This window comes from Schistocerca nitens, chromosome 4 (genome assembly GCF_023898315.1).
Source record: "Schistocerca nitens isolate TAMUIC-IGC-003100 chromosome 4, iqSchNite1.1, whole genome shotgun sequence".
NCBI lineage: Eukaryota > Metazoa > Arthropoda > Insecta > Orthoptera > Acrididae > Schistocerca > Schistocerca nitens.
The window spans coordinates 977,001,082-977,016,329 of record NC_064617.1 but is presented as its reverse complement, the minus strand read 5'-3'; the positions used below and the strand labels follow the sequence as shown (position 1 = coordinate 977,016,329).

Sequence of the window (15,248 nt, the reverse complement as noted above, 5' to 3'; positions counted from 1 at the left end):
TCAGCTTATACGACGTAATTTGCCCAATCCAATGGGAATAGCTGTACACGTGGGTGATGTATATTGGGTTGATCGTAATCTAGCTACAGTTTTCAAGGCATCAAAAGTGCCTGGGAATAATACAAGAGCCATCTCCCTCCGAACAAATCTGCCACGTCTAAGAGACATCGCAATTTATGATCAGTTAAACCAACCACGTGATGACAGCAATCCTTGTGTGAAATTAGGAAATGGAGGCTGTGAGCAACTATGTTTTTCATTCCCACCAGATCCAAATGGTGGAAAACCACAGTTTAAGTGTGACTGTGCTACAGGAGAGCTGTCTACAACAGGAAATGGACGCAAATGTGAAACTGTAAATGAATTCTTGGTGTTTGCAACTCGAACAGAAATAAGGGCCATTAGTCTGGATCCTCAAGTTACAACGTATCCATTCAAGCCTGTGGTATGTAACTCTTATTTACATTAACTGCAGTATGAAGCATTAGTCTGTATGCCTCTTTATTATGGAAAAGCAAGGATGGAATAATGACAGTATTATGCTACTCACCATATAGAGGAGACGTTGAGTCCCAGCAAAAAGGCTGCTACATGTTTACGCTTTTGGCCAAAAGGCCTCCTTCTAAAGTAAAAAAACACACACATTCACACATGCGCAATTCTCAAACACATGACACTGATTCTGGCTCATGAAGCTGCACAGCCTCAGTGGACAGAAATACTGGTCATGTGTGTGTGTGTGTGTGTGTGTGTGTGTGTGTGTGTGTGTGTGTGTGAGTTGTATGAATGTATGTGTTTTTTCTACTTTAGAAAAGGGATGTTGGCCAAAAGTGCAAATGTATAGCAGTCTTTTTGTTGTGCCTGCCTGGTACTCAACATCTGCGCAATTTGGTGAGTAGCAATGTGTCCTTTTAATAATATTGTTGTTGCATTTTTGTTTTATCAGTCATACTTTTTCTCTGATACACATGAAATTATGATAACAGTTATTACGAATTTTGTATTTTTTGCTACATATCTGATATTATTTGCGAACCAACATGGTCAGTGTACATATTTTAGATGTAAAAATTTTGACGTATCCACAGATTTATGTAGTAAACATGCAATTATAATTGCAGGTCAATTTAACAAATGTTGTCGGAGTTGATTTTGATTTTGCTGATCAGAGACTACTATTTACGCAAATTCGTCCCTGGGCAAAGATTGCATGGATTCCAAGTGCAAATCCATCAAGTGAGACTCATACTATTTTAGACAAAGGCATCAACCCAGAAGGAATCGCATTTGATTGGACACAAAAGAAGATTTACTGGACAGATTCTTCAAATAGTAGCATCTATGCAATGAATTTTGATGGAACTGATCTTGTAATGATAGCTCGAGTTGAAAGACCAAGGGCTATTGTTATTGATCCTTGCAATGGGTAATTGTTCATTGTACTTTTAACTTTTGAGTATGAATATTCCTATTTTAAGTAAGATATCAAAAGTGAAACGTAATTTGTCTAGACTTCCTTCTCCATAAGAACACAATTACCCTTTGCTTTGTTTCTTTTACTTCTTCCTGCACCAGTGTGTAATATCTTGGTCCACTTTTACATATACTTCAATCAATGATACATATCTATGTTAGATCTGATGAAGTTTTTGTCAGCGCTATCCAAGCCCCCACAGTTATTTGTTTTGTATTCCACACTTTTACTTTCTTCTGCTACTATACACATTTTAAACAATGAAATGTTTTAGTACTGTATGGGATATTTAGAAATATCTATACTAGATCTGATGCACTATTCATGAGTACTTGTTAGAAACTGAAGCACTCAGTGATGGGTCCACTTGTGGCATGAGATAATCTCCACTCATAACATTAAAAAAAAAAAAAAAAAAAGTAGATAAACAAGTGCCCCATGGACTGGAAAGGAGCTCGATAGAATTGAGGAGGTTCCAAAGATAGTGACAGTTGGCCATATTATGAGAATAACTTTGATTAGGATTTCAGAATAGTATTTTGGAAGAACTGCCCTGCTGGTAGTCTCACAGTGTTGTGAGGGAATCATTTCTTGAACGCAATGGTAAGAGATTCGCCACTGTATATGAGGTATTTAAGAAAGAACTTTGTTTGGGCAGTACAGACAGGAGGTACTCATACAGAACAACACTCAGTCTACATAGTAATGGACTGCTGAATTGTTGATGACAGTAGAAACGCTATTATTGTAATTTTTTTCTTGCAGTCTCCAACTTCGTGGTGTCTGAATTGGCAACTTTACCAACACGTTTTTGGAGTAGTATTCATGGTGCTGTTAATGACAACTTTTCTCCCATGTTTTGAAAGTAGAATGTGACAGGAATGAAGAAAGGTTATCATCATGTATTTGGGATTGTTGTATACTTATGGGTATGCAGCTCTGTCATTTCCATTCACAGTATTCTAATGAGTTAACTTCTACATATACATCTACATCATACTCTGCAAGCCACCTAATGGCATGTGGTTGAGGAGAAGTACAACTAAGAGATCCCCACTCGCAAATTGTGTGTAGGAATAATGGTTGTTGGTAAGCCTCTGCATTGTCTCGTATTTCTCAGATTTTCTCGTCATGATCATTACATGAGACGTATGTGATAGGAAGTAATATGTTGTCCGACTCTTTCTGGTAAGTGCTCTCTCAAAATTTCAATAGTAAACCTCCCTGTGATGCACAGCACCTCTCTTATAACGTCTGCCAATGGAGTTTGTTGAGCATCTCAGGAGCACTCTCATACCAATTAAACTATCTGTGACAAAACATGCTGCTCTTCATTGGATCTCTCCATCTCTCATATCAGTCCTACCTGGTAAGGATCCCATATTGAAGAACAGGTCTCCAGAACTGATCGAACAAGCACCTCATGAGGCACTTCATTCATGAATGAGTTACATTTCCTTAAGACTCTTCCTATGAATCTCAGCCTGGTGTCTGGTTTTCCTAATATTTGTTTTGTGTGGTCATCCCACTGAAGATCGTTCTGGATAGTTACTTCTAGATATTTTATGTTAGACATAGTTTCTCATCAATAGGGTAGTTGTACAGTAGTGGCTTTCTTTTCTTAAAATCTTCTGCAGGTCATCATCTGCAAACAGTCTTAAAGAGCATGTGACACTTTCTACTAGATCATTTACATTCATTGTAAACAGTTATCTTCCTATCACATGTCCTTGGGGTACTCCAGAAATTACATATACACCTGTTGATTTTGTTCCACTAAGAGTGACATATTCAGTTCTATCTATGAGGAAATCTTGAATCCAGTCACAAATCTGGTCCCGCACTCGATACGATTATATTTTTTCATTAAGTGGTGTGGGACAGTGTCAAATGCCTTCCTGAATGCAAGGAACACTTCATCAACCTTAGTACTGTTGCCTACAGCACTATGAATCTCAAAAGAGGAACAGAGTGAGCTGAGGTTGCTAGATGTCTGTTTACAGAATCATGTTGATTTTTATAGAGCATATTTTTGTTCTCCAAAAATGTCATAATTCTTGAGCATAAAACATGTTCCATAATTCTACATCAGATTGACTTCAACGATATAGATGTGTAATTGTATGCTGCTACCCTGCAGCACTTCTTGGAATTGGGAATGACCTGTGCTTTTTTCCAGGTGCTAGGTACCCTTTGTTGCTCTAGCAAACTGCGATAAACTGCTGCTAGAAGGAGAATTAGCACTTCACATGATCTTTGTAGAATCTTATAGAGATATCTCATCTGGCCCTGATGCCTTTGCATTGCTAAGCAATTATAGTTGCTTTTCTGTTCTGCAGTCAGTTATCGCAGTATCTCCCATCACAGTGTTCATATGATGATTGAAAGGAGGGACTGCATTATGATTTTCCGCAGTGAAACAATTCCAGAAGACTATTATGGCCTCCTCTCCGTTATCTTCCGTTTCGGTGCCAATATGATCTCTTGAGTGATTGGTTTCAAACTGCTTACTGACTTCACATAATACCAAAACTTTTTAGTGTTTTCACTCAGATCATTGACAAAATTTTACTTTCAAACTCATTGAACACTTTTCTCATTACTCATTTTCGCTTCATTCAGCTTTTGTTTGTCAGTTAAGTTTTTACTTGTCTTGAATCTGAACTGAAGTTCTCTTTGTTTATGGAGTAGTTTTCTAATACAGCTATTAAACCACAGTGGGTCTTTCCCATCCTGTAAGATCTTTTACCAAACATGCTTGCCTAAGGCATATTGAACAGTGCTTTTGAGCTTTTTCAGTTGTGGGCCACATCTTTGTCCTCATCACTGAACATTTGATGCTGAATACTCAAATACTCTGCAATTTGTATCATGTCACTCTTGCATAGTAAAAATATCTTCCAATGTTTCTTAACCCTTTCACAGTTAAAATTTATTTAGCATATATTTAAAAAAATAAAAGGTCAAAACCTGTCTTCCTTTGTGATAAATAATACACTTTCTCTACCAAAAAAATGTGATGTGACCTATTTTGAAAATCAGTGAAGGGGGACATATGTCCAATGAACCTAATTAGATCCCTGTTTTTATGTGAACCTAGAATTCTCCGAGTTAACTTTTTCATTTTAGAATGATTTTATCAGGATGGCAACTATGGAAAAAGTATAACAAATTAGTACCAAAACACATTGTTTCTCCTGACATTGAAAAACATGAAATATTGCACACAATTTTCAGCATAACATTTGAAGATGGCTTTTACAAATCACACACCTTTATTTTCTACATTCTGTGAAGTTTTCTGGGACATATATGTCCCACTACATATAAATTATGTGCAAACCAGCAGAATTATGAGGTGTATGGCAATGTTTCAAAACAATGTCTATAATGTGTAAAAAACCACAGTTAGTTACTTCAGATATTCTTGGATGTAGAAGGTGGTGATTTGATCTGATTTTCGTGAAACAGACACACTATAAATACATGCTGCCCCATTTGATCACTCACAGCCTTCTATATATCCATCCCATGGTCTGTAGTGTTTTTCTGCAAAAGTTGTGAAAACATCTCTCTACATGCTAGCACTAGACAGATATGAGATGTAGATGTCCCAACACTCATAACTGCATATTACTTTAGTGAGATGTTTGTATCTCATCAACTCCGAAAGGGTTAATATTCCTTGTAAAACGCGTAGTCATAGTTGCTATCACAGCCTTATGGTCACTGATACCTTCCTCTGTGTTAACTGATTTAATAAATTCAGGTCTGTTTGTTGCTAGCAAGTCTAAGATGTTACCTTCATGAGTTAGTTCTCTAACTATCTGCTCAAAATTATTTTCAGACTAGACATTCTGTATAATGACACACAAATCCCTGTCTCTGGCACCAGTTTTAATAGCAAAACTCTCCCAATCTTTACCTGGCAAGTTGAAGCCCCCCCCCTCCCCACCCCCTCAATTACAACTGTATGATCAAGGAAATTATTAACAATATTCTGTAAGTTCACTCTTAAGTGCTCTACCACTACAGCACCTGACCTAAGTGGTCCATAATAGCATTCGATTACTATTTTTGATTGACTTTGATGCATAACTTTACTATGACTAATTCACATTCAGGATTCATGATAACCTCACTAGAAATTATCGATTTCTTTACAGCAATAAATACACCACCACCACTGGCTGCTAAGGTATCCTTATGATAAATATTCCAGTTGGAATGCAGGCTTTCGTTGATATTCACCTGCTGTTTCAATCAGATTTCTGTTACTATTGCTATCTGGGCATTATAACTTGAACAAGCAGTAGCAATTCTGAGACCTTTCCTAGGGTGCTCCTGCAGTTTACTAATATCGCATTAAACTTTTCTGAATCCGATTCACGAGAACAAGCAGTCTGTGAGAACATTGTGGCTGATGTCTGATGTAAATTCGATTTGGCAGGCAATTCATCTCTCATACTGGGAGGGGGGGTTTCTCTAGCCTAAACAACTTCCATGTGCATGCCACACGTACTCTGCTGCCCAAATAGTCACTTCCTGCGTGTAGTGCATACCTGAACTAGTAATGGGCAAATGCTGTAAATGATGGTCTTATTACTGCTCACTGCCTGAACTCCCAACAATTTCTTGCAACATATGGTGAAACCAGCTATGTAAGTTATTGATTTGTCATGCATAACAATGAGATTGTCAGTGTGACTTGACTCTGAAAACACATCATCTGTCATGATTGTCCCTCAGCTCAGTAATGGGCAAACTTTTCCTCTTAAATGTTCATGCCATAAAAATAAATTTTTGTCAGTTTCTTTATTCTTACCTTTCAACATTGTCTTCCCTACTTTTATTTCACTTCCACTAGCTTGCAAAGTGCACCACTTTTCAATTTCTGCTCAGTTTTTCTTGCAGTCTCCAACAGTACTTTTTCCTACCCTTGCTCCAGATAAATAGTTTTGGCTGCTCTCCCAGAATCCTGTCAATTTACAGTATGTAGTTTCTGATTCATAGCCACTACAAGCTTTTTTTTTGTCATTTATCACCCATTTCAGACTCTTTAATTAAACACAATGGAACACACAAAACAACAATTTAACAACCCTCACACTTTGGATGTCTGATATGCTACTGGAGAAACAAAGAACACAGAGTTGCTCTCTACGTTTGTTCTTTGCTGTTTGTGAGTGCTGGAAGAGGACATTGTTGTATCATTTGTTGAAGGGCAGTTTTGGTACTTGAACAGTAGACTATATAATTTATAACTGTAATCCAGATGTGCTGGAACACAAAGATACATAAAACATTTTGAAAGGCGACACAGCATTGTAGCAGGTGCCATCTTGCTAAAGCTTTGGAAAAGTACAATACATACAATACATTAATCCTCATTTTATCATGCAGATGTATTATTATATTTATTAAATAGACTGGGTAGTACAGAGGCCAATAGCTATGAACCAGATAGTCGAGAGTTTACTGTGGTTGGGAACTTATCTCAGATCTCACTCTTCAGTCAAACGTTTTGCATTCCTATGTATGTGTATGTTCAACCTTCTTGTAATATGCCTTTACATTATTCTTCCTGTTGTAAATATAAGAAACAACATGTAATATGAAGTATTTTTTACTTTGTGTATCATTAATATATTCATACACCATTAATACAAGCAATATTTTTAGTGTGTTTCTTTAAGCTCAGTGTAATACAAAACAAGTATGTTATTTCTGCAGGTCCTTATACTACACAGACTGGGGACGATTTGGGACATCTGGTAAAATTTATCGCACCACTATGGCAGGTTCTCTTAAGAAAGCCATCATTGACAAAGACCTGTCACAACCCAGTGGTCTTGCTATTGACTATGATGACCGGATGCTTTATTGGACAGATGCTGTTCGTGAAAAAATTGAGAGATCAGATCTGGAGGGCCAGAATAGAGAGGTCACTAATTTTTTAAAATGTTTCCACCTGTGTGTAGAATAATAGACTACTGCCACAACATTTTAAAGTCTAATAATGGTGGTAGCATTTTTCCATTTCACCTGTATTTATTTAAGTTACTTCTTCATTGCACTACTAATTTTGGATTTTTAAACCATTATCGAGTGTCTACCTAAAACATTGTACCATAAGTTTGAAAATGGAATTGTTTTCACATGACGTGCTACTACTCATTTTGGTTACAAATTGTGCTGTTCTTGATAGCTTGTCAGATAGTAGGTGCACTTAAGCTGGTAAAAATTTGCAAAGATGAAATAGTGAGAAAAATCTGTCCTTCATTTGATAAATTCATTTCCATGGTGCCTACTGTGAAGGAGAAAAACAGTAATAATATCATGGCTCCATTTTCCTGATGATGCTACTATTAGTAGTTTATGATGTTGAAGTGCTCAAAATTTTGAAGAGAGTAGCTAAATTGCAGTGTGTAACTGAGCTTTGTAAGAAGCACTCAAAATTTTGAAGAGAATAGCAAAAGCGCAATGTGTTACTGAGTTTTGTAAGAAATTTAAAGTACTTTTCCTGTATTTTAAGTTTTTTGTCACGCTCATAAATGATAACATTGTATATACATATTTCAGATTTTAATAACGGCCACTATTTATCCATTTGCTATCACTGTACATGGACAGTATATGTACTGGACAGACCTACAGCTCCGTGGTGTCTACAGAGCTGAAAAACATACTGGTGCCAATATGATAGAAATGGTAAAGCGGCTGGATGATTCACCTAGAGACATTCAGGTTTTCTCTTCACTTCGACAAGCATGTGTAGAAAACTCATGTCACATAACCAATGGAGGCTGTGAACAGTCCTGTCACCCAGGGCCCAATGGAACAGTAAGTTCACTGGAAATCTTCATAATTAATAAATTAATGAGTGAATTTTATTTAAGAAATTGCATCAAATTCACTTTTTTAATGTGGGAGAAAAGGGAATGGTATCAGTATACACATGAATGTGTATGGGCCAACGGCCTTGCCACAGTGGTAACACCGGTTCCCATCAAATCACTGAAGTTAATGGCTGTCGGGTTGTGCTAGCTCTTGGATGGGTGACCATTTGATTCGCCGAGCACTGTCGGCAAGCACGATGCACTCAGCCCTCGTGAGGCAAACTGAGGAGCTACTTGATTGAGAAGTAGCAGCTCTGGTGTCTTAAACTGACATGCGGCCAGAAGAGTGGTGTGCCAACAACGTGCCCCTCCATATCTACATCCAGTGATGCCTGTGGGCTGAGGATGAGATGGCAGCCAGTTGGTACCGTTGTGCCCTCACGGCCTGTTCGGGCTGAGTTTAGTTTAATTTTTACGTGAATGTGTATCTGCCACACTGTTTCCTTTTCTGTGTTTTGACAGTTTATTTCTGTGTTGAATAGAAAACACTTTTCTAATTTTCTGCATAATTATATTTATTTGGTCATGAACTATGGGAATTAGGTTAACTGAACATGAGACAAATTAGTGATTCAACACCTTAATGCATGAATAAATTTCTGGATGAAAGATAAAAATGATGGTGCTTTAGAGGTACCCGAAACACTCAGGAGAATGTAGCACTTGTCATAAGTATTGGCAGTGTCATGAACAATTGGCATCTACTGACATTGCCATTCAAAAACATTTAACCTTCCAGTTATGAGCACAGTGTTGGTATGGTGCGAATTCATGACACTCAGCGTCAAGGGATTAAGAAAGACAGATTCAACATCTTTTACTAGAAAACTGCCCATGTGATGTAGATTATGAAGTTTTACCTACTGTTCAGAAAAGGAGAAAGATGATCCTACTGGACCTACTTGAAATCAATAAACATATAACACATGTCCAATTCAGTCTCCCCTTTCCCTCTCTATCAAATTTATGTTTTAGTTACGCAAATATTAGTTTGCTGTTGCAAATTCAGCTTTATTTTTCATTGGTTGTTAAATGCAATGACGTGCATAAAAAACTTTTTTTTTCATTTTTAGGTAAATATAACTATTTCTGTGTGACATAAAACTGTAGTACTCTTCTTTGTAAACACTCTGTATGTTATCATTTTTGTGTCATTTGTATAAGAAATATCTGTGTAAATTTTACATTAGTTCCTCTGTGTTAGCAACATTCAGTTGCTACCTGATATGGCCTAATAAGCTGAAAGTTGGTTCATGAATGAATAAATCTAATTGTACAGAAAGCTGGGAAAGTGTTTCGTATTTGACATAATTGTCATCGTCTACCAACCACCAAATTCAGTTATTTTATTGCTAAGCAATTATATTAAACAATAGAAAGTCCAGGATAGAATAACAACAATATTATGAAAAGGATAGATTGCGTAGAGGAAGGATCGAGTCACAGACAGGCACGATGGAAAGTCTGCCAAACATTTAAGCTTTTGGACAAAAAATCGTACAGAAATAGAAAACACACACATTTCACAAAAGCAAAATTCACACACACATGACCGCTGTCTGTGGCTCAAATCCGGACTGTGACGGCGACTGCATCTGATGTTCAAAAATGGTTCAAATGGCTCTGAGCACTATGGGACTCAACTGCTGTGGTCATAAGTCCCCTAGAACTTAGAACTACTTAAACCTAACTAACCTAAGGACAGCACACAACACCCAGCCATCACGAGGCAGAGAAAATCTCTGACCCCGCTGGGAATCGAACCCGGGAACCCGGGCGTGGGAAGCGAGAACGCTACCGCACGACCACAAGATGCGGGCTGCATCTGATGTGAGCAGCAATTTGGTGAGGGGGCGTAGAGGAAGCCTGGGCCAGGCAGGAGGAGGAGGGGGGATAGCAGAACAGATGTGGGGAGGATGTGCTGCATGTGAGAGTGTGCAGGGGCGTGGTGGGGTTAGGATAGGGCTGCTAGGTGCAGAGTTGTGCGGGTAAGCTGGGGGGTTTGGGTGGGGAGGGGGGAGGGAGAAAAAGCAGAGGGGAGAGGAGAGAAGCAGAGAAGGGGAAAAGGCTAGTAGATATGTTGGCAGAATAGGAGGCTTGTACATCTACACCTACATTTATACTCTGCAAGCCACCCAACGGTGTGTGGTGGAGGGCACTTTACGTGCCACTGTCATTACCTCCCTTTCCTGTTCCAGTTGCGTACGGTTCGCGGGAAGAACGACTGCCGGAAAGCCTCCGTGCGCGCTTGAATCTCTCTAATTTTACATTCGTGATCTCCTCGGGAGGTATAAGTAGGGGGAAAGAATATATTCGATACCTCATCCAGAAACGCACCCTCTCGAAACCTGGACAGCAAGCTACACCGTGATGCAGAGCGCCTCTCTTGCATAGTCTGCCACTTGAGTTTGCTAAACATCTCCGTAACGCTATCACGCTTACCAAATAACTCTGTGATAAAACATACCGCTCTTCTTTGGATTTTCTCTATCTCCTCTGTCAACCCGACCTGGTACGGATTCCACACTGATGAGCAATACTCAAGTATAGGTCGAACGAGTGTTTTGTAAGCCACCTCCTTTGTTGGTGGATTCCTTTTTTAAGGGCTCTCCCAATGAATCTCAACCTGGCACCTGCCTTACCAACAATTAATTTTATATGATCATTCCACTTCAAATCGTTCCGTACGCATACTCCCAGATATTTTACAGAAGTAACTGCTACCAATGTTTGTTCCGCTATCATATAATTGTACAATAAAGGATCCTTCTTTCTATGCATTCGCAATACATTACATTTGTCTATGTTAAGGGTTAGTTGCCACTCCCTGCATCAAGTGCTTATCCACTGCAGATCTTCCTGCATTTCGCTGCAATTTTCTAATGCTGCAACTTCTCTGTATACTACAGCATCATCCGCATGGAACTTCCGACACTATCTACTAGGTCATTTATGTGTATTGTGAAAAGCAATGGTCCCATAACACTCCCTGTGGCACACCAGAGGTTACTTTAACGTCTGTAGGCGTCTCTCCATTGAGAACAACATGCTGTGTTCTGTTTGCTAAAAACTCTTCAATCCAGCCACACAGCTGGTCTGATATTCCGTAGGCTCTTACTTTGTTTATCAGGCGACAGTGCGGAACTGTATCGAACGCCTTCCGGAAGTCCAGGAAAATGGCATCTACCTGGGAGCCTGTATCTAATATATTCTGGGTCTCATGAACAAATAAAGTGAGTTGGGTCTCACACGATCGCTGTTTCCGGAATCCATGGTGATTCCTACAGGGTAGATTCTGGGTTTCCAGAAATGACATGATATGCGAGTGCTGGAGTGGGAGCAGGGGAAGGAGATAGGTAAGTGGACGACAGGGACTAGCGGAGGTCAAGACCAGGGTGTTATGGGAATGAAGGGCTATGTTGTAAGAAGGTTTCCATCCTGCACAATTCACAGAAACTGTTGTTGTTTGAAAAGGTCTAAATGGTGCAGGATGTGTAGCTGCCATTAAAGTGAAGCACATCATGTTGGACAATATGTTCAGGAACTGGATGGTTCAACTGCATTTGACCACAGATTGATGGCGACCACTCGTGCAGAGATCTTGTTAATTGTCCTGCCCGCAGAGAAAACAGCACATCAGTTGCAGCTTAGTTTGTAGATCACATAGTGGCTTTCACAGGTAGCCCTGCCTCTGATGGGATAGGAGTGCCTGTGGCAGGACTGCGGTTGGTGTTAGCGGGAGGATGTACACATATATATGCAACAGGTCTTGCATTTATACCTATTGCAGGAATATGAGACATGAGGCAAGGGTTTGGGAGCAGGGCTGGAGTAGGAGTGGATGAGTTTATTGTGTAGGTTCAGTGGGCAGTGAAATACCACTGTGGGAGAGGTGGAGAGGATAGTGGTAGAATATTTCTCATTTCAGGGTGCAACAAGAGGTATCAAAACCATGGAGGAGAATATTCAGTTGCTCCAGTCATGTGTGGTACTGAATCATGAGAGGAGTGGTCTTTTGTGGCCAGATAGTGAGCATGCAGGAGGTGATCGGTGAGTGGAGAGACTTGATATGGGAGATTTATTTCTGTACAAGGTTGAGAGGGTAATTACATTCAGTGAAGCTATCAGTATATTTCGAGAGGGACTGCTCATCACTACAGATCCGACTGCCGTGGGTGACTAGGTTGTATGGAAGGGGTTTTGTGGTATAGAATGGATGGCAGCTGTTGAAGTGGAGGTTAGTAGGTGTGATGTGAATGGAGGAACTGATGTGGCCATCCTTGAGGTGGAGGATAATGTTGAGGAAGGTGGCTTGTTAGGTTGAGGATGACAAAGTGTAGCAAACAGGGGAGAAGGTGTTGAGGTTCTGGTGGAATGTGGCTAGGGTGTCTTCACCCTCAGTCCAGATCACGAAGATTTGATTAATGAATATGAACCAGGTGAGGAGTTCGGGGTGGTTAGGAAGGACTTATTTAGATTGTCCATAAATAGGTTGGGCCATTGCTGTACTACAGATTTGTTTGTAGGTGATGCCTTCAAAGGTGAAGTAATTGTGAGTGGTGATATAGTTTATCATGGTGACCAGGATGGAGGCTATAGGTTTGGAGTCACTCAGGAATTTGGAAAGGTAGTGTTCAACAGTGGCAAGACTATGAGTATTTGGGTCGTTAGTGTGGAGGGTGGTGGCTTGACAGTGACGAGCATTGTGCTGGATGTTAAAGGAACAGAAACTGGAGAATCAGTGGAGGATATGGTTTGTCACCTTTATTATAGAAGGGCAGGCTACGGGTAATAGACTGAAAGTGGAGGTCCACTAGAGCAGAGATTCTCTTTGTGGGGGCATAGTAACCAGCCACTATGGGGCAACTGGTTGGTTGTGTTTATGTCCATTAGGAAGCACGTAGGAGGTAGGAGTGCAGGGATTGGTGGGAGGAAGGAAAGAGAGAGAGACTCAGGAGGAGACGTTGTGGGATGGGCCTGAGGATTTGAGAAGGGACCTGAGATCCTACAGGATTTCTGGACTGGGGTCACTGTGGCAGGGTTTGTAGGTAGATGTATGTGACAGCTGGCAGAGTCCCTCTGCCAGGAAATCCCTGTGGTTGATAATGACAGTGGTGGAGCCTTTGGTAGCAGGTAGCACTACAAGGCTGGGATCAGTTTTTAGGTCATGTTTCTGCAGATGTAAGCTTGCTTTGTGTGTTGAGGGACTTGGGGTATGATGGTGAGGAAAGCTTCAAGATGAGGAAATTCTGGAAAGTTAACAGGGCATTATTTGGGCACAGTGGGGGCAGATGATGGTTGGTTGGAAGAGTGAACTGAGTCAGGCAGCATTGAGTAATGGCTTTGGATTGAGTCCAAGTTCCGGTCACAAAAACTGACTATGGCTGGGAGAGTGATGTGCTAACCACATGCCCCTCCATATCTGCATCCAATGATGTCTGTCAGCTGAGGATGACACAGCGGTTGGTCATACCATTAGCCCTCCAAGGCGTGTTCGGATGAAGTTTGGAATGAGTCTAATTGATAGAGCTGGTTGCAAAAAACTGTTTCCACTATAGGAACTGGGAGAAGGAGAGGTTGTCAACAAGCATCTATGCAAGCTGGTGGTGGCTCCATAATGGTGTGGGCTGTGTTTACTTGGAATGGACTGGGTGCCCTGGTCCAACTGAACCGATCATTGATTAGCATTGGTTATGTTCAGCTACTTGGAGGCTGTTAGCAGCCATTCATGGACTCCACATTCCAAAACAACAGTGTAATTTTTATGGATGACAATGCTCCATGTCACTGGGCCATAACTGTTTGTGACTGATTTGAAAAACATTCTGGACAGTTCGAGCGAATGATTTGGTCACCCATATGTCCCATCATGGTACATAACATTGTGCACAAAATCCTGCACCAGAAACACTTTCACAATAATAGACAGCTGTGGAGGCAGCATGGCTCAGTATTTCCTTAGGGGACCTCCAAAGACTTGTGGAATCCATGCCACGTCAAGTTACTGTACTATTCTGGACAAAAGGAGGTCCGACACGAAATTAGGAGCTATCCCTTCACTTTTGTCATGTCCGTCTAACTTGAATTTACATTTCACTGTTTAATTTTGCTATGATACATTAAAAATTCAATTTTCAAAATTTAACAATGGAAATCCAGGATGGAATGTAACAATATCCTCTGTCTAACCTGCAGAACTTCTCTGTCTGTCGCCCCTACCAAACTATTCCTCCCCATCCCTGCCCCAGCCTTCTCCTTACCCCCACCCAGTCGCCACTCCCATCATGCACTGGTGCTGCTGCTCACAGTGTGGTTTCAGTTGCCTGAGACTGCAGTTGTGTGTGTGAGTTGCATTTGTGTGTGTGTGTGTGTGTCATTGACAAAGGCCTTAATGGACGAAAACTATAATTGTAAGAGCCTTTTTGTTGTGTCTATCTGTAACTCAGCATCTCTGCTTTAGGGTGAGTAACAATTTTCTAAATTTGAAGTATGAGTATTGTATGAGAGGCTTACACAGCTTTTTTAACAAACATAGCAGTAAACATACTTCCTACTTGTGCTTTACTAGCAGTTTCATAAATTTTAAAAGAGATTTTGGGTGTCATAGTCAAGAAGAGAACAGATTTGTAGCAACTAGAACGAAGTTCAGTTTTTTTTTAACCTTCTCAGATTCATCTTCAGATGGATCATGCAGAAGTTACATATTTATTTTTGTAATGTTATGCTGCATATTAGAAAAATAAAAACCCAAGGATGAGCCCAAAAGACTCAAAAACTGGTTTATGGAAATCAATTAATATTTCATTAAAGACTGGGTGCAGCTATTTTTATTTTCTATTAATGCACTGTCTTGTTTTCTGCAATATCTGTAATAA

General features: G+C 40.1%; 1 protein-coding gene across 1 annotated transcript in view; it reads left to right on the top strand.

Annotated features, from left to right (window-relative positions):
- LOC126253678 (low-density lipoprotein receptor-related protein 2) overlaps positions 1 to 15,248 on the top strand; it is a 215,470-nt gene that overhangs the window by 128,406 nt on the left and 71,816 nt on the right. Inside the window, exons 33-36 of the mRNA XM_049955201.1 lie at positions 5 to 445; positions 1,122 to 1,426; positions 7,208 to 7,418; positions 8,057 to 8,317. Of these exons, the coding sequence (XP_049811158.1) occupies positions 5 to 445; positions 1,122 to 1,426; positions 7,208 to 7,418; positions 8,057 to 8,317 (1,218 nt within the window). The remainder of the gene's footprint in view (positions 1 to 4; positions 446 to 1,121; positions 1,427 to 7,207; positions 7,419 to 8,056; positions 8,318 to 15,248) is intronic.